The sequence below is a fragment of the Ascaphus truei genome, chromosome 5 (genome assembly GCF_040206685.1).
Source record: "Ascaphus truei isolate aAscTru1 chromosome 5, aAscTru1.hap1, whole genome shotgun sequence".
NCBI classification, from domain to species: domain Eukaryota; kingdom Metazoa; phylum Chordata; class Amphibia; order Anura; family Ascaphidae; genus Ascaphus; species Ascaphus truei.
In genome coordinates this window covers 274,695,780-274,717,945 of record NC_134487.1, presented here as the reverse complement: position 1 = coordinate 274,717,945, position 22,166 = coordinate 274,695,780, and the positions used below count along the sequence as shown (strand labels likewise).

General features: G+C 41.0%; 1 protein-coding gene across 2 annotated transcripts; it reads left to right on the top strand.

The window, feature by feature from the left end:
- The first annotated feature begins 915 nt into the window (after positions 1-915).
- SPARC (secreted protein acidic and cysteine rich) lies at positions 916-20,811 on the top strand. 2 transcript variants are annotated; one of them, XM_075602130.1, is made up of 10 exons: positions 916-1,066; positions 11,448-11,517; positions 11,630-11,683; positions 11,764-11,848; positions 12,774-12,895; positions 13,209-13,329; positions 15,868-16,001; positions 18,085-18,233; positions 18,701-18,849; positions 19,989-20,811. In XM_075602130.1, the coding sequence occupies exons 2-10, from the start codon at positions 11,461-11,463 to the stop codon at positions 20,015-20,017; spliced, it is 900 nt and encodes a 299-aa protein (XP_075458245.1). In that variant the 5' UTR covers positions 916-1,066; positions 11,448-11,460; the 3' UTR covers positions 20,018-20,811. The 2 variants fall into 2 exon arrangements, with proteins under 2 accessions (XP_075458245.1, XP_075458246.1); XM_075602131.1 differs by lacking the exon at positions 916-1,066 and adding an exon at positions 1,262-1,296.
- The last annotated feature ends 1,355 nt before the right edge of the window (positions 20,812-22,166 follow it).

Below are 22,166 nucleotides of genomic sequence, written 5' to 3'. Positions count from 1 at the left end.
CAGTGTATCTACCACCGCTTAATCGATAAAAAAGTAAATGTGTAAAGTTTTTATTCATATGGAAAATAAAAATACCAATTGTGCGTACATTTGCAGGTCTCACACAGCTCTGCAACACTGTCTTTCCCCATTATCGCTAGTAAACGGTGCTTCCACTGCAGCCAAGGATTCTGGGTAATAACATGCAAATCAGCACTCAGTGTATCAATCTTTACTTTATATCCATTTTAACGCGGATCCCAATAAGCTTATGCCTGCCGTATTGCACTGCTTTTCAGCACAGCCTGGGTTAAATAAGTGACAAAAAACCCTCCACCCACAGCCTGGGTTACCTCTCTGGTTATACCCACTTATCAGCTTCACAGTGCTTAGCCAGTAAAACCTACTCACAAACCGCTGTTTCGACCCTTTGGGTCTCATCAGTGCGAGGTTGGTTGCCGACTATGCAATGTGAAGCTGGTGAGTATAACCATACATGTAACCCAGGAGGTGGGTGGAGGGTTTTTACCCACCATAACTTTTTGGATGTCTGGTTATATTCATATGGAACAAATCTATAAATAGATGAGGTGTTACTGGGGTGAACGGTTTTATTTTGCTGCAATTGGTCCATTGTACTCTGCTTAGCAGGTAGAGGACAGGTAAGTCACTGAAAGGTATAATGCATACCCTACATTTGTTTTTTTTTCTCTTGCAAACGTTTTATCTCTACGCCTTGCCTAGTTACTGTACACTGGTGCTCTAAGTGCCAGTCCGCATCACCCTTCTCCCTTACACCAACCTCCTCCTTTTCTAAGATTTGCAGGCTCTGTGGATTGCTCTGGTCTGAAGACTGCAGGCTTTTTTTTTTTGTATTTTTGGCTGTGTCCTTAGAATAGGATTGGGAGGGGGAGCAGAATGGGGTTAGGACAGCCCACCAGAAAAAAAAGAGAATGGAAGAGACAGAGAGAAAGACACAGCCCAGTCCAACCCACCACAGCTCTGCTGCCTGCTGACTTTATTCTGAACCATTCAGATTTTCTTCAGATCATCAAGGAGCCTGAAGCACTCTTCCTCTCGTCTCGAGGTATGAAATACCCTTTACTGTACCCTCCATCCCTGTAAAACTTCACTGGCTGGCGTTATCTTTCCCCTCCAATAGCAAAGCATCCCAAAACTTTGCAACTAGTCCATTCTCTTTAGAATGGAGATATGTACAGTACTGTTTATTTTTGGTGGGATGTTATGTCATTTTAGGACCCTTAGAAAGCAGTACAGGATCAGGGATTGCTCCAGCAGAAGACACACACCTTTCAGGTGATGTTCACAGTGGAGTGTGGTTATCACTAGGAGCCTAAAAAGAAAAAGGCATATGTAGAGGGATGTCCTTAATTCAATGACTATTAGTATACATTGTAGTTAGATTTTTTTTGTCTTTTTGTGTTGGTTTTTGCACATGAAATGATACTTGCTACTAATCTTTATTTGTCTCTAAGTAAAGGACATGCATTGAGTTTTTTTAATGTTTTTTTTTAATACAAGTCCATATACCACGAACTTAAAAAAAATTATTCTTAGTAATATTAAATGTTGCATTGTAATAGTTTTAATTAGAACTTCCATTGGCATGTTTTTTTGTTTCGCTTGCTTTTATATAAAAAAAAGCATTGCGTATAAAGATTTTATACCTCTAGATTAGGTGATGGGTTAACAGCTCTTTCAGAGGCACGGTTCTCTGGCTTTTGTGTTTGTTTGCCACTTATAAGTACTCCTTGGTGTTAAGATATCAGAAGCGTGACCGACATGATAGAATGAGAACTCCTGGAATCTAAACAATTCACTTAGGAGAACACTTGGTCATGGTCTCACCCTCTATAATATCCCACTCACATTTGTGATAGTACCCTAACCAGTGTATAGAAACAGCTGCTTCCTTTCATGGGGAATTTATACAGATTTGAGGTCTTGCCCTCACATTCCAAAAAAGTATTTCACATTTTCGAGATACAAAACGTTTCAATGTTCCTGTCTTGTCCTGTTCTCTCTTTAGGGATCCGAGTTGATGTCTTAACTTTCACCTTGCGTCTATTCTTTTGTGCTATATTTCCATGCCTTACAGGCACGTTATACTTTTACCAGAGCATAGTGTTTCATACACTTACAGAGCAGTATACTAATAAAGCTCGGTGGAGATTTCCAATAACCAAAATCATCAATTTATCCCATGACTGTAAATATAGACTTCCCATATTAAGACTCATTTGGATGAGATGATTTATAAGGGGGATTTCTCCCAATCAATAATTGCCTCCATAGTGAATGCTATGTGAAAAAGGGGTGTTCTTATAAAACAATAAAGTACCATACATTTTTTTTAACATGTTGACAAAGTTCTTTAGACACCATTTTAACTTTGTATGTATATTTATGTTCTTACATTTAACGGTAAATCCTATTTTGTATAAACAAAGAAGTGGAAGTAGCAAAACAGCAAAATACATCGTCACTAATAAGATTTCCCTTAGCCACAGAAGAGAACTCCTCATAAGCAGCGCTCAGATAGGAAGAAAAATTATATTTTACTCTTCAATACACAAATACATGCACGTGTTATTTAGTAATAAAATGATTCATTTGAATTTACTTTATGAATGCGGCTCATTTGCTCATTTACGTTACTAGGTTTCCTTTAAAGTACACTTTGAGCACGTCACCCCTACATCTCTCTTACATTTCAGTGATTCGGGGTATCAGAAATAGAGAGGGTTGTCCTTATAACTCGAATATCTAGCAAAATCAGAGAGAGAACTTTAATAGGAAGAGTCGTGTTTGGGCTGTCACGAGATGTTCTTATCAGAGGAATGTTATTAAAATATTCTGAACATGTGCTGGCAGCAAAGCAGGTAATCTATATTCCAGTGATAAATTCCTCGGACAAAAGAGCCCATCATAAATTCGTCTTAATCCCTTTTCATTTTTCCCAATGCCTTCCTTTAAGTTTAATCAATTGCTGTTGTGAAGATGATAGAAAGTCTAAAGGAGCAGTTTAACATATTGACTGCATCATGCATTTTCTGTTCAGATCCTGCATAATGTAATGGGGTCATTTATATCTGTTGTCTATAATCTGTTCTGCGCATAATGGTGGTGCCATCAATGACATTAATAGTAATAAACACTGTCCCATCCTCTATCTATAATAGTAATATCAATGACATATGACATAAATCTCTTGTATTAAGAATTGTGACAGCAGCGTCAAGTTGTTAACTATAGCCCTGAAGTTGTTTGGCAGAACTCTGCAGCGTTAAGTAACGCATCCATTGTCTGCCACATAAGCAGAAAGTGGGGGATGGGTGGGCTTGGAGAAAAGAAAGGGGGGTGATGTTAGATGGGAGAGAAACAACTTTTCAGACTTGCTCCACCCTGCCTGGCTCCCCTCTTACATTACTCAGGCACAGAGGAATGCCTGTTGCTATGGTAACAGTGAGAGCCTCCTCTGCAGGCTGATCAGAGCCATTCTTTGCCTAGGCCTGGCATGCTCTAAACAAACTTTGTGACAGTAGGAAGCTTTGTTTGAAAACTTGATTTTGTCCATTTGCTTTTGTTCCAGTCTGGTCCAGTGTAGCAAAAACAGCCGGGTGATGTCCAGTCACAATTATTAATTGCTTTTTTATGGGGTAGCTGTTCAGAACCAGTTCTCTCGCCTCTTAGATTTTTATTTTTATGTCAGTTATTTTGAAAATTCAAAGCCCGTACAACTCCCTTCCCTGTCCCCCAACTCTTTAATTAACTGGAACCTGACTCCAGGATGGAGGTAAAGGCCAGAGTATTTACTAACGTAATAAAAACACAAAACCATAATTAACATACCATACCAAAAAACCTGGACCCTGCCATAACCCAAACCATACCTTGTCTTAAACAAGAGGATATATACCACCAACTATGTGATGGCCATAAAGAGGGTTAACCATGACTAATGACTCAATTTATTTATTTAATATTTTTATTATGTTCATCTTTAAACGTTTGTATGCTTTTTGTTAATATTACAATATAAAGCTTAATACACATAAAATTCACAAACCAGCCATATAATGACTGTTTCTGCCAAGGTATGGGGAGGTTGGGACAGTTTGTTCCCTCCTGGCTGAGCAAAGGGAGCAGCCCTGAGCTCCTATCAAACACCCCTTTATATACTCCTGCACCTGAACGTCCCGAAGAAAATCAGCCAATTAGGAGCCAGCTAAGCACACAGCTAAAGGCCTAGGCAACAGCCAGTCTGCCCAGATACCTGCCCTAGCCAATGAGCTTCATTAAAAAGGACAGTAAAAAATAAGGGTCTTGATGCCATCTGGTTGACCCCTTTGGGCTACCCTTATCTTTCCCTATTTATTTTTCTCTGCTTGTTCTGTACATTTACCATTTTTTTGCAATTACTTTCTAGCAAAGTAGGTGTAAACAACATCCATAAAGGGGCAGTTCCCCCCCCCAAAATGACCTACTACTGAGCACCATGTGATAACCAACCTTATCTATTTTAAAAACATTTACCTAGCTTTTTTTTAAATGTTATATTTATTTGTATTTAAATTAAAAGGGCCCAAAGCTTGCAGCAGGGTTTTTACATGGCAACTGCTGCTGTTTAACTCCCACTTTCTCCTACTTGCAGGACAGAGCTGTTTTCTATGCTTAGGATCGAGACTCCAATTTTGTGCTTCAATCTCCCTCCTTTCTCTCAATCCCCTGCATCTCCCAATTGCTAGCAGTGTGTATAAAATGAATATCCCTCTCCACACTCCTTCCACCTTGAGGCAGGTTATTACTAGATCTCCAAATGACAATTTAGACCTGCCTGCCATGCGCTCTCAGGAGGAATGATGAAGGGGCTGCATCTGCCTCTGTGCATTATAGACTAGTGGGCAGGGATTGGTTGAGGCTAGTGATGTCATGCGGGCATGGCTAGAATCATTTTAGGGAGGAGGCACTGATGTAATTGGGGTGGGGTCGAACCTCCCAATTTAATGGCCATGGGTGAAATGCTGGCATATCTGGCAATGGATTTTATCAGACAAAAATGGTGTGTCAACCCTTTGGGAACTGGCAACCTTGCCACTTAGATCGTCTTCTATGTTTCCATGGAGCTCCCAATACGATCTGCCCAGTGAGGAAACGGAGGAGGATGGACCCTCCTCTTCCGTTTCTGGCAAAATGGCGGCCGCAGTCACGTGATTTCACTGTTCCTTGGCCATTGGCACGAGGCCATGGCACTCAGATACCGCGACCCCTGCGGCACTCAATGGTTAAAGCAGAAAATTTCTCTTCTAACCCCCGCCCACCACCTTTTTTTGCCAAAAGTTGGTTTTCTTAACAGAATTTGAACCTGGGTGTGCTAAACAACGCAATTTTTAGCTCCGAGGACTTCCAATTCCAGAGATACTTAAGGTTTTATTTGCCAGTGTTCTCGCTATCCCTTTAGTAAAATCAAAATGCCTTCCAAATCCTTTTTTCTCCTGTGTGCCTATAGGCCAGCAGAGGCCAACTCATGTCCTCAAGGGCCACCGACAGGTGATGTTTTAAAGATATCCCTGCTTCAGCTGGCTCAATCAGTGGCTCTGTCAATGACTGAGCCACTGATTGAGCCACCTGTGCTGAAGAAGGGTTATCCTTAAAATCTGACCTGTCAGTGGCTCTTGAAGACTGGATTTGGCCACCCCTGCTATAAGCAGCCACAACGTATTTTGATCGTGGTGGCCATTTTTGAATATCCAGGAAGAACACTGGCAACTTAAACAGTGTCACAGGAACCAGGGGTGCCCGACGCAAAATAGTGGGGGACCCCCGGGTTTGAATTCTGTGAATAATGAACAAGGGGGGAGATTACTGCTTTAATCTTCTTCTTAAATAACTAGTGAGCAGGGGAAAGATAGATGTAAAACAGAATGATATTATTTTCCCCCTCTCTATAGTTTCTTAACAATTAGTCAATAAGGATATATTTATAGTTTAACATTTGCCTTCTGCAGGGACCTCAACTTTTAAAAATGTTTAAATTGCCCTGTTACATCTTCATTAGTAGGACCTCACTGTGTTTGGACATGCTCAGCAACATGGACAGACTTCCATCAATTTCAGCTTTTAGGATTATTTTGACACCTCTGAATGACATTTTTGTTCTGCACCTCAACTGTAACGCAAATTCTAACGCAGTTGGTAGATTCCAAGGCCATTATTTGGCTATTGTAGTTTACAGTCAGATTTTCTATTACAATACGCAGCTCAGGGATAAATGATTAACCTTTTGATAAAATTGGTGTCCATCTATTTAGGAAAATAGAAAATGACAAAGGGAAGTGTAGTTGCTGCTGCTAACTTTTGGCCTCACTTCAAGGCCTTTAGGTCATTTGACTATGGAAATTACCTCATTTTTGCTCACCTAAATTGCTTTTAAGTTCAACTGTTTTGTATTTAATTGTCAGAAGCAAACACTTCCTGGATAGCTTGCAGTTCTTTCAATTACAGCAAGGCCCCGCTTTTCGCCGATCCGCCGATACGGTGGTACTGAGAAGGGGCCCACCATGTCTGCGCATGCGCAAAACGGGCCGGCCCGAGGTCACGCATGCGCAGAACGGGCCGGCCCGAGGTCACGCATGCGCAGAATGAGGGGTTTTCCGAGGTTGCGCATGCGTACATGGGCGAATTGCCGGTCTGCGCATGCGCACACACCGAAAATCGTCGGTTCCGCTTTCCGCCGATTTAAGCTTTGCGGCGGACCCTTAGAACGGAACCCGCTGCATGCCCGTGGCCCTCCTGTACACAGAAATGGGTAGAGATAGGCGAACCAATCCAAATAGTTTCCCCGTTTTTTAGACCTAAGCCGCCCCCCATTTATCAAAATCTGTCCTTGTATTGGGTACTAAAATAAATAAATTAGCGGATTAATCTGAATCCGCCATTGGATACAATCTGGGTGGATTTTTAACAATCCGTACTCAGATTCCATGTTGAATCCAAAATCCACACTGTGGATTGTTAAACTTCTGCTCTCTCCCCCCATGGATTTAATCTCAGTGCAGATTAAATCTGACCGTGGATTATTAATTTGCCATGTGGATTATCAGTGATAGAGGGGAAAAAAATCAGAAAACGGCAGATCGCCCTTTTTGAGACTAATCCGCGGACCATAGAAACAGGCCATTCCGAGGCAAATCCAAGTCTGCCCCCCCCAAAAAAAATTCTCCCATCTCTAACCATGAGTTGTATGTTCCTGTTACTTCATCCTTAGCAAAATCACTATCTCACATGAGGCAGGGATTTATTGTGTCAGTTTTATACTTCTGCACAGTGCAGAATATAGTGGCTTCTTACATAGTCCACGTTATGTTCACCGTTTATGCTGTGCATAAACCAGCGAGGAGTTAAAGTTGTGTGCTGTATCCTCATCAGAACGTTGCATGGAGTCCCACCCGCATACAGTATTACCAAGGTAGACGGACAAATCAATTCTCTGCAAAAATCTATCACAGTGACTAGGTTAGACTAGTGCTCTGTTATTAAACAAAATGCCATGTCTGTGGCACTAGAATGTGTCATTACAATATACATCTGAAAGGTATAAACATTCCTCAAGACCCAAAGCAAAGACAACTGTACAGCCACATTTGGTCTGAAAAATGAGTATTTGTACTGACGGCAAACAGATCATTGTTTGGATGATAAAAGGGAAGATGGAAAAATATGTATATATAGCACAATCACAATCAATGAGATAATTTGGCCAATAGAGTGAAGTGTGGGGGAATTATTTGTAATAAACAAAGGAGTATCACAGCCATTGTAAGGATATTTTTCCTTTGAGTCAATGATGTACCTGATTTACATTGGATTTATGGAACTTGAGTAAACAAAGTATAATTACAGAACCTAAATCCATGTTATTGTTACATAGACACTTTAAAATACACAATGCACAATAAACTAAATTGTAGCTTTCGTCACTGTGACCTTGATTCCTGACCCCTGTGTGATCCACCGCCGTGCTGTTTAAGAGATGCCCAAACCAAGCTTTTTTTCCGCACATTTGCTAGCTTCTCTTCACTGCTGCATATGGCATTGACGTCTGTGCATACACAAGTCTATTTCACAGGTGGACTCTTATTGGGCTTTATTCCAAGGTCAATTTCCTGCTCCTTCATTCCCTTGCATTGGGAGACAAACTTTGACACAACAACTGGACAACAGCTGGGGGAGCCTGAGAAATCACATCTGTAGCTCACTGGAGAATAAATTAACTTCTTCGCTGCTGAAAGGGCGTTTGTTTCCGCATGTTGCACAGCAGATAATATTCTCTGACGCATGAACACTACACAGCGACGTCTAGTATGGCGTGACAGCGGAAAATTGTTAATTTAAGATACTAAGCTAATAGTGTTTAGTGGCACATTCTTTAATAGTAACACCCTAAGTGCCATTATAAATATAAAAGAAGAATGTTTTATAAAAAATGTAAAAAAAAAATTTTTGTATATATTTTAGAGCATTATTGTGAGGAAGATTAGCTTATTTTGTCCACATGTTCCCCCTTTTTCATCTACTTGGATGCAAGAAGAAGAGGGAATGAGAAGAAGAGAGATTGAGTAAGTTTAATGGGCACATAATGAGCCACCTCTTACCCATGGATGTGATCACTCCTCAAGGGAGTGAGGCATGACTGGGAATAGAAAGACTTGCACTTGTAAAGGGCATGTCTATAATCATTATGAAAGCCAATACCGAATAGGTTAACCTCTTCTATTGGTTCTTCCTTCACGATGAAGCTATCCAGTGTGTGTGTTACTCCTTCCTAGAAATGTACAAAGCTAAGAATTTCCACAAATGGACTAGGCTCTGGAATAATTCTCTTTTCATGAGTTTAGTTTACTCTTCTGAAATAAACTTGTTTTTTCCTTTCACTGAGATCACGATGGGCTGAGGTTTGTTTGCAGCAGGACACGGTTGCTCTTCAGAGCCCTCCAACCAAAACACGCAAAGTTCTTTACCTCTGTGTGTCGGCTCCATGGATGAGAACCATTCATTTCATTGCTGGGGGCCTCCAGCGAATAAGGAGAGAAAAGCAGTGACCTGTCAATTCTAATCATACTGTACATATATTTGCAGTCTAACGATTCTGGAGCCTGTCATCTTCACTCTTATAAGGACAAGATATAGATACTATTAAAGCCCCTTTCTCCCTTTAGTACCTTGAGAGGTTAAAAAGTGAACTGCACCTACAGCTTGGAATTGACTAGGACACATTTTATATGTAGACACTCCGGAGTTAGGTTTCAATCATGTAATAGCCTAATTTTCCTATTAAAAAAAGGAAGTTTAATCAGTTATATTTGACAAATATCAGCAGTTCACTTCTGCTACACTTTCCCTGACAAATGCATTGAAAACGTTAAAACAAGAAGGGACATTTAAAGCTCCCGTTCAAGCTGCCGTTTAAAAAAAAAAAAAAAAAAAAAGATATACATTTTTTTCCCCATTCAATATGTGCATCAATACAATCTGCACACTGACAAGTGATTAACTAAGCTGCTCCGGGTTATTTAATTCAGTTCTTGCACAGCATTCTGGGCAATGTAGTTCCTGGAATATGATTGACTGGGCAGTTGCTAGATACAATTGGTTCACTGCTAGAGAGAGGGCGGGGCTCAAGAGCTAGAGCCTATCAGAAGGGGAAGGGGCTGTCACTTTGGGAATGCTTCCTACATTAGAAACATTAAAAATGTCTTTAAAACATTTTTTTTAATGTTACGAGTATTTTCTCATAGTACAGAACTGATTTTTGTTTTTTTAACACACATGTATGATATTGCTTGAACTGCTGCTTTAAGTCATTATTCAGCTTACAACACCTTCAGTGCATTGCAGATCAATGCATTGCAAACCTTCCTCGCAGGGTATGGGTTAGTTGAAAGGCCAACAGTATACAGGCATACCCCGGTTTAAGTACACTCGCGAGTAAGTACATCTCGCTCAATAGGCAAACGGCAGCTCACGCATGCGCCAGTCAGCACGACCTGAACAGCAATACCGGCTCCCTACCTGTACCGAAGCTGTGCGCAAGCGGGGAGATTATAGAGCCTGTTACACATGCGTTATTTACATCAATTATGCACGTATATGACGATTGCAGTACAGTACATGCATCGATAAGTGGGAAAAAGGTAGTGCTTCCCTTTAAGTACATTTTCACTTTACATACATGCTCCGGTCCCATTGCGTACGTTAATGTGGGGTATGTCTGTATCGCTCTATAGCATCATAGACTATACTCTTTTCTGTCCTTTTTAATCCTTATTGTGACTGTGCCTTTTCGCTGTCAATGTCTCTGTTACCCACTATTTCTTGTTAATTGAGTAAAAAGACAAGGAGATTATGGGAGGTTAGAACTCCACCTGATTTTTTACAAAAGCATCTGAATTTTAGGGTGTATTGTAAACCATGCCCTAGCACCTTATTGCATAAAATCCAAGAGCTGTGACGGGGAGATGGGTTTTTTAGATCATCTCTTTAATAAGGTGTCTTAATTATTTTGGAGGGGAGCCTACAGCCCTAAAGTTAGTTTTGCTTCTGGTTGCAAATATGTTTTCATACTTTCTTGATCTAAGCTTGATTGTATAATCTTGTTTATTTCCTTACTCTGACCACGGGGAATGTACTGCATGTATTTACTGCCGGGAAACGTCCAAATAAAACAGGGAGCCCCAGCCTAGATGGATCAGGGGTGAGGGAGGAGTGGGAACATGATGCTACCAGCAATGGCTGTAATTTTCCACCCAGACACTCATCAAAGCAGAGAGAGTTGGAGTGACCTCAGCACCGAGACTGTGCAAAAATAAGGAAGGCATGATTAGAGCAAATAAGACGAAAGGAAGTTAGCTGGCTGTACATGAAATGTTGACTACTTTACAGGGTCTATTAGGCAGTAGTCCAAAAGAAATACTGTCTTGAGAGACAATCACAGCTTCACATCTGGGATGCAAGTCGATCAAAATATATTAACAGGATAGGTCAATATTTAGTTTGTCCACCTCACACCAATTCAACAGGGACAAGATCAGCCAGTCCTGATTTCACATTTGTCATCCTAACAGAGTTTCCCCACTTTAAGTTACACTAAGACAGGGTATTTTTGTTGGAAAACCATTACTTTTTGCTCCTGGTCCTGGGAATCTGGTTAGTTTAGCATTTTAGGACCATGTAGAGCAAATATCTGACTTCAGCTCTGCACTTGTGCCACTGTACAAATTCATGGCATGCTCCTTTTATTACCATGCTTCTCACTGTCCCATTGTTTAGCTTTCGTGATAATATCTCAAACTTTCTCTGTCTATGCTTGACCTTCTAGTGTTTCTTGAGAAGACAGAATCACTATTTTCCTTAGTGTCTAATACTAATAGATGTAAATCTCTCTCAAGGTCCGGCAGCAGAATGAGAGTCTGGGTCTTCTTCGTCCTATGCCTGGCTGGCAAAGCATTAGCTGCTCCTGTGAGTATTTTATATGACTTTTAAAGTAGAAGTATAACCCTTTAAAATGTAAAGTGGAGGTTGTGCATTAGGCAATAACATATATATTTTTTCTTTCCCCTTCTGTAAACAGCAGCAGGAAGCTCTCCCAGAAGAGGAAGAGGTGATCGAAGATGTTGTGACAGAGGTAAAAATACATTCCCGTTCTCCTTTCTGGCCATGAGCTACCTAGAACCTTTGTTACATGGGTGTTCTTTTCATTTGCAGGAGCTTCTGGGAGCTAATCCCGTGCAGGTGGAGGTTGGGGAGTTTGATGAACCAGCTAACGATGATGAGGAAATTGTGCCTGAGAGTAAGCACAGCACTTTCCCTAATACCAACCAAATATGCACCATGCGATAACGTGTAAACATGTAACACAATATTAAATCATTCAAACATTCACTATCACATCTTGTAAACATGCAAGAATCCATGTTGCAAGAAGAACAGGTCTACTACACGACATTTAAAGTGCAATGCCATGCACCCACAAAAACTGTATGATGTCATGACCACACAATATGTCATGTAAAGAGATCATGTCATGCTCATAGTCCATAATGTAATTTAAGCAGTGATGTTACACACAATACAAAATAGACACAGCATAATAGAAGCTCTAAACAATATCACAACTTACCTACAACATACAAGATACTTACATAACTTGCGTTGCAGACAAATAGGCACATACACAGTGCAGGATAACACAAGAAAAACACACAATATGAAATACACCATACAGTTGATTGATTAGATATAACCTTCATTTGTTATTATTGATCATTTACCTAATTGTATTTTCCAGGGTATTTCTTCGTTGACTGTGGTTTTTCAAATTTAAATATGCTAATAATTAATAGATTGAATGGATATGGTTATATTGGGAAAGGGTCTTTATGATTGATTTAGTCTGCCCAGTATTGGTTTAGTCTGCCCAGAGGCATGCCCTGCCTCTGCAACAATTCCTCATTCTGTGTACTGTTCTGTGGGTTCTATTAGTTAAGAAAAGAGCAACTTAAGAGGAGGATATGTGGAAAGTGGCGAGATTTCCACAAAGCACTAACTTGGGGTCATACTTTTAAAATATACCAAAACATGATAAAACAACTGGAGACCGTGGGTTGCACAGTTATAGGGTGATTACAATCATATCTATCTCTATTTTTTTATCTAAATTTGACCTAAGTAGTGAATCCATCTTTAAGTGTTTAACTTTATTTTCTTCTTCATAGATCCATGTCTGAACCATCATTGCAAACATGGCAAGGTGTGTGAGGTGGATGAGAGCAATACTCCCATGTGTGTGTGCCAAGACCCCTCCACCTGCCCTGCCAGTGTGGGAGAGTTTGAGAAGGTAAGTTCAGACTATTCAGGCGAGGGGAAGTTTGTGTGTGGAGGCCTAGTAAGGAGCACGTACAGTATATCATTCGCCAATACTGAAGGTTTTAGCCCAAACTGGAAATCAATAGGGTGAAATCAATGATCAAGTGAGGGAAGAGGAGAATAAAAGATTAACATAGGCGTTTCAATTGAAGCCATTGGCCCAGTATTGAGTAACTTTTTGTCTCAGTAATAATTAGGTCCTACAGCAGTAAAGAACATACCCCTCATCCCAGCTTCATCCAGTGATAGATGGACCTGACCATTATCCTCATGTTTCTCTGCAGGTCTGCGGCACCGACAATAAGACCTATGACTCTTCCTGCCATTTCTTTTCCACCAAATGTACCCTGGAGGGGACCAAGAAAGGCCATAAACTGCATCTAGATTACATTGGACCCTGCAAATGTGAGTCTTTATATATGCATTCAAAAAGATCTAATCTATATGCTTTGAGCAATGCTAAAATATGACACCCATTGTGCTCATCGGTTCACTACTGGAATTCTAACAACTAAAGTTGAACCACTTTAATATAATATTTTTTGATATAGCGCTGGCTGTGTATGCAGTGCTACTGAATACATAACATTTTGCAGGCACAATGGGTCCCTGCCACACAAAGGTTCCAATCTAATTTTAGTGCCTCGGGCACAGGGAGATAAAATGACTTGCCCAAAGTCACACGGAGAGCTTCCACAGAGATTTGAATTGGATTCATCTGCATCAAAGGCAGTGACATTATCACGTAGCGATTTGCCCAAGGTTGCAAGGAGCTGACACCGCCATTTGAACCAGGTTCACCTGCTTCAATATCCGTGTCCATTGTTTTCAGAGTCAGTACCTTTACTCCGTTAGCCGCTCCTTCAGCCCAGCTCAGAGAAATAAAATACGCCCTCCTTCCTGGAATTTTTGAGCCATAGGGTGCAGTCTGGGATTTGCAAAAAGGCTAATTTTCTGCAATACTAATGTTGTCCACTTCAAGTACATTTAGGGCACATACCTTTTTTGTCTCTCATAACTTTTCTGAGACAAAGGAGTCTAAGACAAAATGATGGATGCACAACCAGAATTATATTTAAGTTCTCTTTAACTCCCATACCCTGCAGGCGGATCATGGGCACAGAACTGTTCTTAATTTGGCAAACCAAGCATGGTTATTAAAAGATGCAAAAGATGAAAAAATATTTAAAATCACATTTATTTTTAACATTTTTAAAACTAGCCATAAACCTCCCGACTGGTTTAAGCGTGCTCAGACACCATCGGGGTAATTACAAAACTAGAATTTACAGTTTTGTGAATTTAGTAGACTGCGTACTCAGATTTTCCACTGCAGTATTGCAGGAAGCCTTAGGCTGTTGGGTCGGTGTATTGTTTTACTGGTTTAAGCCTGTGCAATTTCCTTGGGGGAAGATGTGATTTCCAGTTGCACAGACTCAGCCTTCCTGCTGGCTCAGCTCTCTTACGTTTAGTGAAACAGAGAGCAATGCGGCCGTCCCTAGGTACAACGACCTGTCCTAGCCTGCCTCTTCTTCTTGGAAGCATTATGTTCAACACCTTTAGGTCTACAGATACCTGCACAGTATTCCTTGATTCTATCTTTGTATTGAATGATGAGTGTGAGCAACACGGGGTGGAATAATAGAGAATCTTGCTGTAACAAAGGAAGCTCTGTAAGTCAGCTCTTTATGGAGTCTGGCAGGCTGAGAAGGCTGCCGTATAAGGATCTGGCTGGAGGTTAAGACTCCAAACACCAAAGTGGGCCAGTGATTGCATTATGTGATTCCTGCCTGTAATAAGTAGAGATGGGCGAATTTTTGGGGCTGATTTGGATCCGCAGCGGATCGGCCAGTTCCTTTGGTCCACCGATTACAGCGGATCAACCTGAAAAGGGCGATCCACGTTTTTTTTACCATTATTACCAATTCACCCTGCGGATTACACAACCCGTGGACGGATTTGTGGAATCCAATTTGCGGATTCCGCAATCTGTTGGTGGATTCTAAAGAATCTGCCAACGGATTGCTGAATCCGCGGGTTGGATCCTACAAATCCGTCCACGGGTTATATCCAATGGCAGTTTTTGATGAATCTGCGCGGATTAAACCGACCAAATCCGTTTTGCGGTTTTTTCACGGCTAAATGGATTTTGGGGGCTAGGGAAATGCGAGAGAATCCGGGAAATGGCTTTGGGCAGATTCGCTCATCTCTAGTAATGAGAGAGCTGGATACAACCAGGTCTCAGTGCAACCTATAACTTGGGCCCTGTACCTGCTTCACTCTGTAAGTTGTAGCCAGGCTAGGGAGACCTAACCACACGCAGTGCCAATACAGTCTTTTGTGACCAAATTACCCAAAGTCGTTCCCCTCAGTTGTCAATACCATCTCTGCCTTTATTATTGTCCCTGCCCATAGTCCATACACATTGATAAATAGCTGTTCAGTAACTAAAATGTTATGTGATCTGGTCAAAAAATGAGAATACAAAGATAAACTCCATGATGTGAGGCAATATCTCTTTGATACTCCTAATCCCAGCACCAATGATTTGTCCCCTGTATCTACAGTACCTATCCCCTTTTATTCTATATATCTGTCAATGCATTTGTGAACATTATAAGAAACCTCTTTTGACCACTAAAAATCCTTTCCATGGGCAAATGCCTGTCCATATTTGCTTGCGGTCACCATTGGCTGTTAATTTCATGCATACTGCAGTTAGTCACTGGGCAGCTCTCTTCTCTAAGGTGCAAGTACCTTTGAACTGACTGCCACGAGAGTCTTTCTTCCATTTAGTTAGTTGTGAACATCCTACAATGAGCTAACAAGATATCACTTAGGTTTGATGAGTTAAGACAGACCTTATATGGAGTTGAGAACCCAGTGTCTAAGTGGCCTGCCTGTTAGCTCACATCTCTAACCCTCTCTGTTGTGTTCTTACAGACATTCCTACCTGTGTGGACACCGAGCTGACCGAATTCCCCCTGCGCATGCGTGACTGGCTGAAGAACGTTCTGGTCAGCCTGTATGAGCGTGACGAGGACCACAACTTGTTGAACGAGAAGCAGAAACTGCGGGTGAGTAACCACATGGGGTAATAGGTTATCATTCACAAACATAATAATGAGGGAGCACATACTCGACTAAAGAGTGCCTATATTATATATATTTTAAGTTATGGTGGGTGAAAAGGCGACAAAAAACCTCCACCGTTAGCATAAAGCCAATAAAGAATATCACTTGTGAGCACATTCACATGTCTTAGACAGGTCTGCAACCCTGCCTTTAACCATTATCACCTAGCATATGGTGCTTCACTATCTACTTAAGCAAGGGATTCTGGGAAATGACATGCAAATGAGCACACAATGTGTCTCCTTTTGCCTGAAATCCATTTTTACATGGAACCCTTATAAGCAATTAAAGGAACCTTGCCCTGCCAATAGGGCTGGAGGCGTCTGTGACTGGACACGAACACACAGCACCACGCTGCTGACTTCCCCGGGAAGCTTTACCACGTCCTGGCACTGCTATCTCCAATCTGATAAACGTACAGGCCCAGGAAACAAACGAAACGAAACACAAGCTAGGTTTCAAATTCCTTTGTCTCATTTATTAAGCATAGGGTAAAGATTTTTATACAGAAAAAAGAAAGGTTTGGTTAGAGGCGTAACGTAGGTGTACCCTGGGCGCGATTTAGATTAGAGGCGTGATTTAGGGGCGGGACATATTAGTGGAATGGTCTTGGGGCGTAATTCTCCCAATACAGGCACTGTCTGAAATACATAGCCTTTTCATTGTCTACGTTATCAAAAAACCTTGAATTTCTCTAGCAACTATGTGAGGTGATTTTGACTCTCTCAGAGAACTAGTCTATTGTTTACTGATTAAAACAGCAGGAAGCTGACAACATAAAAAGTATCTTAGCAAGTAGAGAGGAAATGTATTTTGGCAGAAGCTGAATAAATGAGAAATTATATTTCAGCAAAAGGTCGACTACATAATCTTAGCAGGCCATTACAGACAAATGGATGGTTTAACACAAATGCAGCTTCTGGCCTTACCTACTGTTCCTAACAGATATATATATATATTAGACAGAGCCAGTCAGCACACTGATACAAAGCATAAGGCAGATGCTAGTCCCATAGAGATAAACAGCATAGTTACCAGTCCGTAAACGAATAAATGAGACAGCATACAGCAAGGAGTAATCCAAAAGTGATGTATTCAAAACACACTGTTACACGAATGCCAACGTTTCGGTCCTGAGGAAGGTCGCCCTGTGGGACCGAAACATTGGCATTCGTGTAACAGTGTGTTTTGAATACATCACTTTTGGATTACTCCTTGCTGTATGCTGTCTCATTTATTCGTTTACGGACTGGTAACTATGATATATATATAAACATATATATATATATATATATATATATATATACAAATATAACTGTATGCTCCTCTGCATGTCTTAGGCAGGTCTGCAACCCCGCCTTTCCCCATTATCACCCAGCATACAGCACTTCCACTGCAGCAAGGGATTCTGGGAAATGACATACAAATGAGCACACAGTGTCACTTTTTGCCTCAATAACCATTTTTAACATGGTTCCCTATAGGCTTAAGCTTGCTTTCCTGTGGAGGGTTTTTGTCACTTTTTTTTACTCACCTTAACTTAACTCAGTATATATATATATATATATATATATATATATATATATATATATATATATATAAAATAATATAAAGTTAGCAGACCTATCTTTCAGATCCTACACGGTTTTCTCCAGTGCAATGGTTCTAAATACTCTCCTCAGGGTCTTGCACTTTCTGCAAGTGTATTTATTATTCCCAAAACATGATATAGCGGGGCTCCCTGGGGCGAAGTTTCAGAACCATGACTTTAGTCTAATGACTAAGGTGCTTAATAGCAGTTAATAAATACAGGGCCAAAAATGTGTTCCGGACTCCCAAATATGGATCCAGACAAGGTCATGGAAGCAGTAAAAGTAATATTGTCACATTGCTATAATAATCTCTGAAATACAGACTCAGCTCTTTTTGATATTGTGCTACTGCTAGGGCTGGTAATGAGGGCTTGTACTTCCAGCACGTCTCCTTCCAAATGCCCAACAAGGTCTATGTATTTTTATGCACCAGGTGAAGAAGATCCACGAAAATGAGAAGCGCCTGGAAGCTGGAGATCACTCCATGGAGCTGCTGGTACGCGACTTTGAGAAGAACTACAACATGTACATCTTCCCCGTGCACTGGCAGTTCGGACAGCTGGACCAACACCCCATTGATGGGTATGTAATACATGTATGCATGAAGCACTGTACCTGGAGTTACATAGGAACATTGTGTCCCTAGCCATGAGCTTTGTCTGGGTTCCAAAATAACTATAATAACTGTGGCATACTGAAAACCATTTAAAGTCATTCAAATAAGCACCCACTCACCTGTGCTCCTGTGCCTTATTTATCCAAAAATGACCTCTATAAGTAATATGCAACAGTTTACCTGATGGTACTAAGCCTATTCCGGAGTGGCCTGTTGATTCTAGTGTAAAAGAAATACAACAGATAGATAGTATGAGGCTTCCATGTAGAATGTCTGGTAGAGCTGTTGTCTTAGGACCAGAAGGTAGCTGGTATAAGGTATGACCTTTGATATACAGTAAAATACTGTTATCGCTTGGAGTTATCCCCATTCATGGCATCGTTATAGATATCTGTCCCACGTTAAGCTCTTTCTTCTTACTTCATGCTTACAGATACCTGTCCCACACTGAGCTGTCCCCTCTCCGGGCTCCTCTGATCCCCATGGAGCACTGCACAACCCGCTTCTTCGAAGAGTGTGACTTTGACAACGATAAATACATTGGCTTGGACGAATGGGCCAAGTGCTTTGGCCTCAAGGACCGTGAGTACTGGGTCACCTCGCGTAGGCTGGTGGACACACACAAAATCACACAAGAGAACAAGCAGACTAACAAAAGTCTCCCGATAACAAGCAAAGATATTTCTTTTGGCTAAATGTTATGATCCATGTTTAATATATTTCAGTGTTGGGAACCTCCTTGTTAGAGGCTGGTAAAGTAGAGATATAGATGCAGCCAACCAGCCATTCTAGTTTAGATACACAAGCCAGAAAAGAACATCGGTTGGAAAAAGAAAATGTAAAACTGGGGTTTATTCAGTAAACTGCAATAGTGCAGATTGGGGCACTATCGAACGGAAACTCACATTTAAGTCAATTTGAGTTTCTGTACAATATTGCCCGATCTGCACCATCACATTTCAACGAATAACATAACTTGTTGCAACTAGAACCTGCTCAATGTCTGTTATATCTGCAGGTTTATGCCTTTTACCCAGATGTTAAAAATATAGTCATATGTAGAGGAAAAATGTAGCCATTGCCTTTGCTCAGCTTTTGATTGACAGAGGGGAGCCAATCAGTATACTGTAGATGCCAGCAAACATTAAGGTCTATTGGTTAAGCTTCAGACTTTCATCCTAGCTCTGCTCCTTGTTTGCAGTATTGTCCATTCACGTGCTGCAGTAACAACTACCAGATTATCTGGTTTATCTCTGAAACAGAAGCCCTCCACTTGGGGTGGCCAACTCCAGTCCTCAGGGAGCACCAACAGCTCAGGTTTTAAGGATATCCCTGCTTCAGCACAGGTGGCTCAGTCAACGACTGAACCACTGATTGAGCCACGTGCTGAAGCAGGCATATCCTTAAAACCTGACTTGTTGGTGGCATTGAGGACTGGAGTTGGCCACCCCTGCCCTACACCGCTGTACGAAAAAGGTAGTGCAAAGTTCTAGAGCACATAAGGATCTTGAGGAATCCTAGATTGTATGTGTGTGTGTGTGTGTGTGTGTGGTGTGTGGTGTGTGGTGTGTGGTGTGTGGTGTGTGGTGTGTGTGTGTGTGTGTGTGTGTGTGTGTGTGTGTGTGTGTGTGTGTGTGTGTAGTTACCTTGAAAGTCCATGTACAAATTGCTCAGCCTCTTTGCCATCTACGGAGGCTAACATTTATGCTTCTCTCTTGCAGAGGACGTGGATAAAGATATGATCGTCTAAGCAACATCAATGGATTTCTGTCTCATTTTATCGTGTTATATTTTATTTTGTTTCTCCTCTTTCACATTTTAATTGGTAATATTTGTCTCTCGTGGGGGGTTGGGGCGGCAAAGGTGCTAACTTAGGACAGAAAATTCTATTAACGGTGCTAAGACCAACACAACAAAATTAACGAATGGAGGAGAAGCACAGTGTGTCACCACTAGTTCTGAAATTCATTGTCTCACAAGTTCTCTCTCTCTCTCTTTTTCCCTTACTCTACCTGTCCAACTGCAAACTCAACCTATTTCCCCCTTATTGAAAACTAAGAAGAATAGAGTGGCATACGATACCAGCTTTAATCTCAAGGCACAATGTTTTTGTTTTGTTTTTTTGCTTTCCTTTTTCTTTTTATAGCTACCCAAAAATGGAGTGTTAGAGCAGGACTTTAACCCCTTTTCTTGCTGGAGTAGCGTACCAAGCATTGCAGAGACGCTCTAGCAATGGAGGGGGTTAACCCCTGACTGGTAGGCCGGGGTTGGGCGGGGAGGTGGGTTGTGGTATGGGCATATGGCGAGGGCTCCCTTGGAGATTGCTTGGGGTCCTGCCTGACCCGATGGCTAAGTGGTTTACCCAGAATGCCTCTTTTTCAACGAGGACAATTTGACATAACTTAAAATCGAAAATTGCGGCGTAAAACTCCATACAAAGAATAAACTTTAAAAAAAAACGCGCCTCTTTTCACTGCACTTGCTCTATGTTACACGCTTGCCTGTGTCATAAAGTAGAAAATAAATAAAATACGAATTTTTGGATAGGCGCTTCTTTAAAAAAAAAAAAAAAAAGACAAAACCGCAGTGTTCCTTCTCAGTGATTTGAGGCCGTCAAAGATGTATTCGTAAAGGTAATAAGATACAATTTAGAAATGTAATGAAAATATTGAGACTGCTTTTTATGCATCATTTGGGGAAACTCTTGTGCTTCAGTAGCGGTCTCTTATGTTATGTGTTTGTGGCCGGGATATTTTTAAACATAAATAGTGTTGAAGTGTTATTGTGAGTGTCTCCAGTGCTATAAACGTTAATAACAGAGTACAACAAACTAGAACGTTCTGCCCACAATCTAAATATAAATGTCACATTTGATGTCTGATATGTTGCCAAACTCTAGTACCCATAGTGTGGGGTAAAAGTTTGTATATATTTTAATAGACCAACAAAAGATTATATATAATATATATATATATATATATATATATATATAAAATAAATGTAAATACAACTGTATGCTCATCTGCATGTCTTAGGCAGGTCTGGAACCCCACCTTTCTCCATTATCACCCAGCATACAGCACTTCCACTGCAGCAAGGGATTCTGGGAAATGACATGCAAATGAGCACACAGTGCCACTTTTTGCTTCAAAAACCATTTTTAACATGGTTCCCTATAGGCTTAAGCTTTCTGCATGGTCACAGTTTTGAGTACAGCCAGGGTTAAGGTGCATACCCAGAAAACCACCCACAGACAGCTGTTTCGACCTTAATGGGTCTCTCTCTCTCTATATATATATATATATAATGTTTGTTCAGAGCTATCAAAACCTTACTATACGAAAAAGAAACTCTTGTTGGTCCTGGTCAGATGTGATGTCCTTAGGGTAACCACTTGGCTTCAGATTGCCAGAACTGGGCTCAGACTGTCCAGTTTCCCAACAGCTGCTCTCACTTTATACTAAAGTTTTGCAATTTCAACTCAAGAAAATATATGGGGACTGGAAATATGAAAAACAAACTGCCTGGCAATGTGGAACCAAGAGGATCATCAAGACCAAAATATCCTGTACCCTGTAATTTAACTGTTCTAGCACTGTAATAAGACCATATTATTTTGCTGCTCTGGTTCTGGGAATAGCTCAGTTCAGACTCTCCCCGACAAATTGTAACCATATTACTACTACGCGCCTATGCTCAGTGAGCATGAAGCATATATGTCACTGAACTTCAAGGCAAATTGCATACCCGTTACAGGTCAACAATGTGATAATGATCTAGGCCAGTCTATCTTCAGATCTTAGAAGGAGATTTAATAAGCTGCATTGCGGATTAAAGCTCCCAATTTAGTGTGAACTGCCATTGACTTGACTGGCAGAAAAAGCCGGATCAGGTGCATT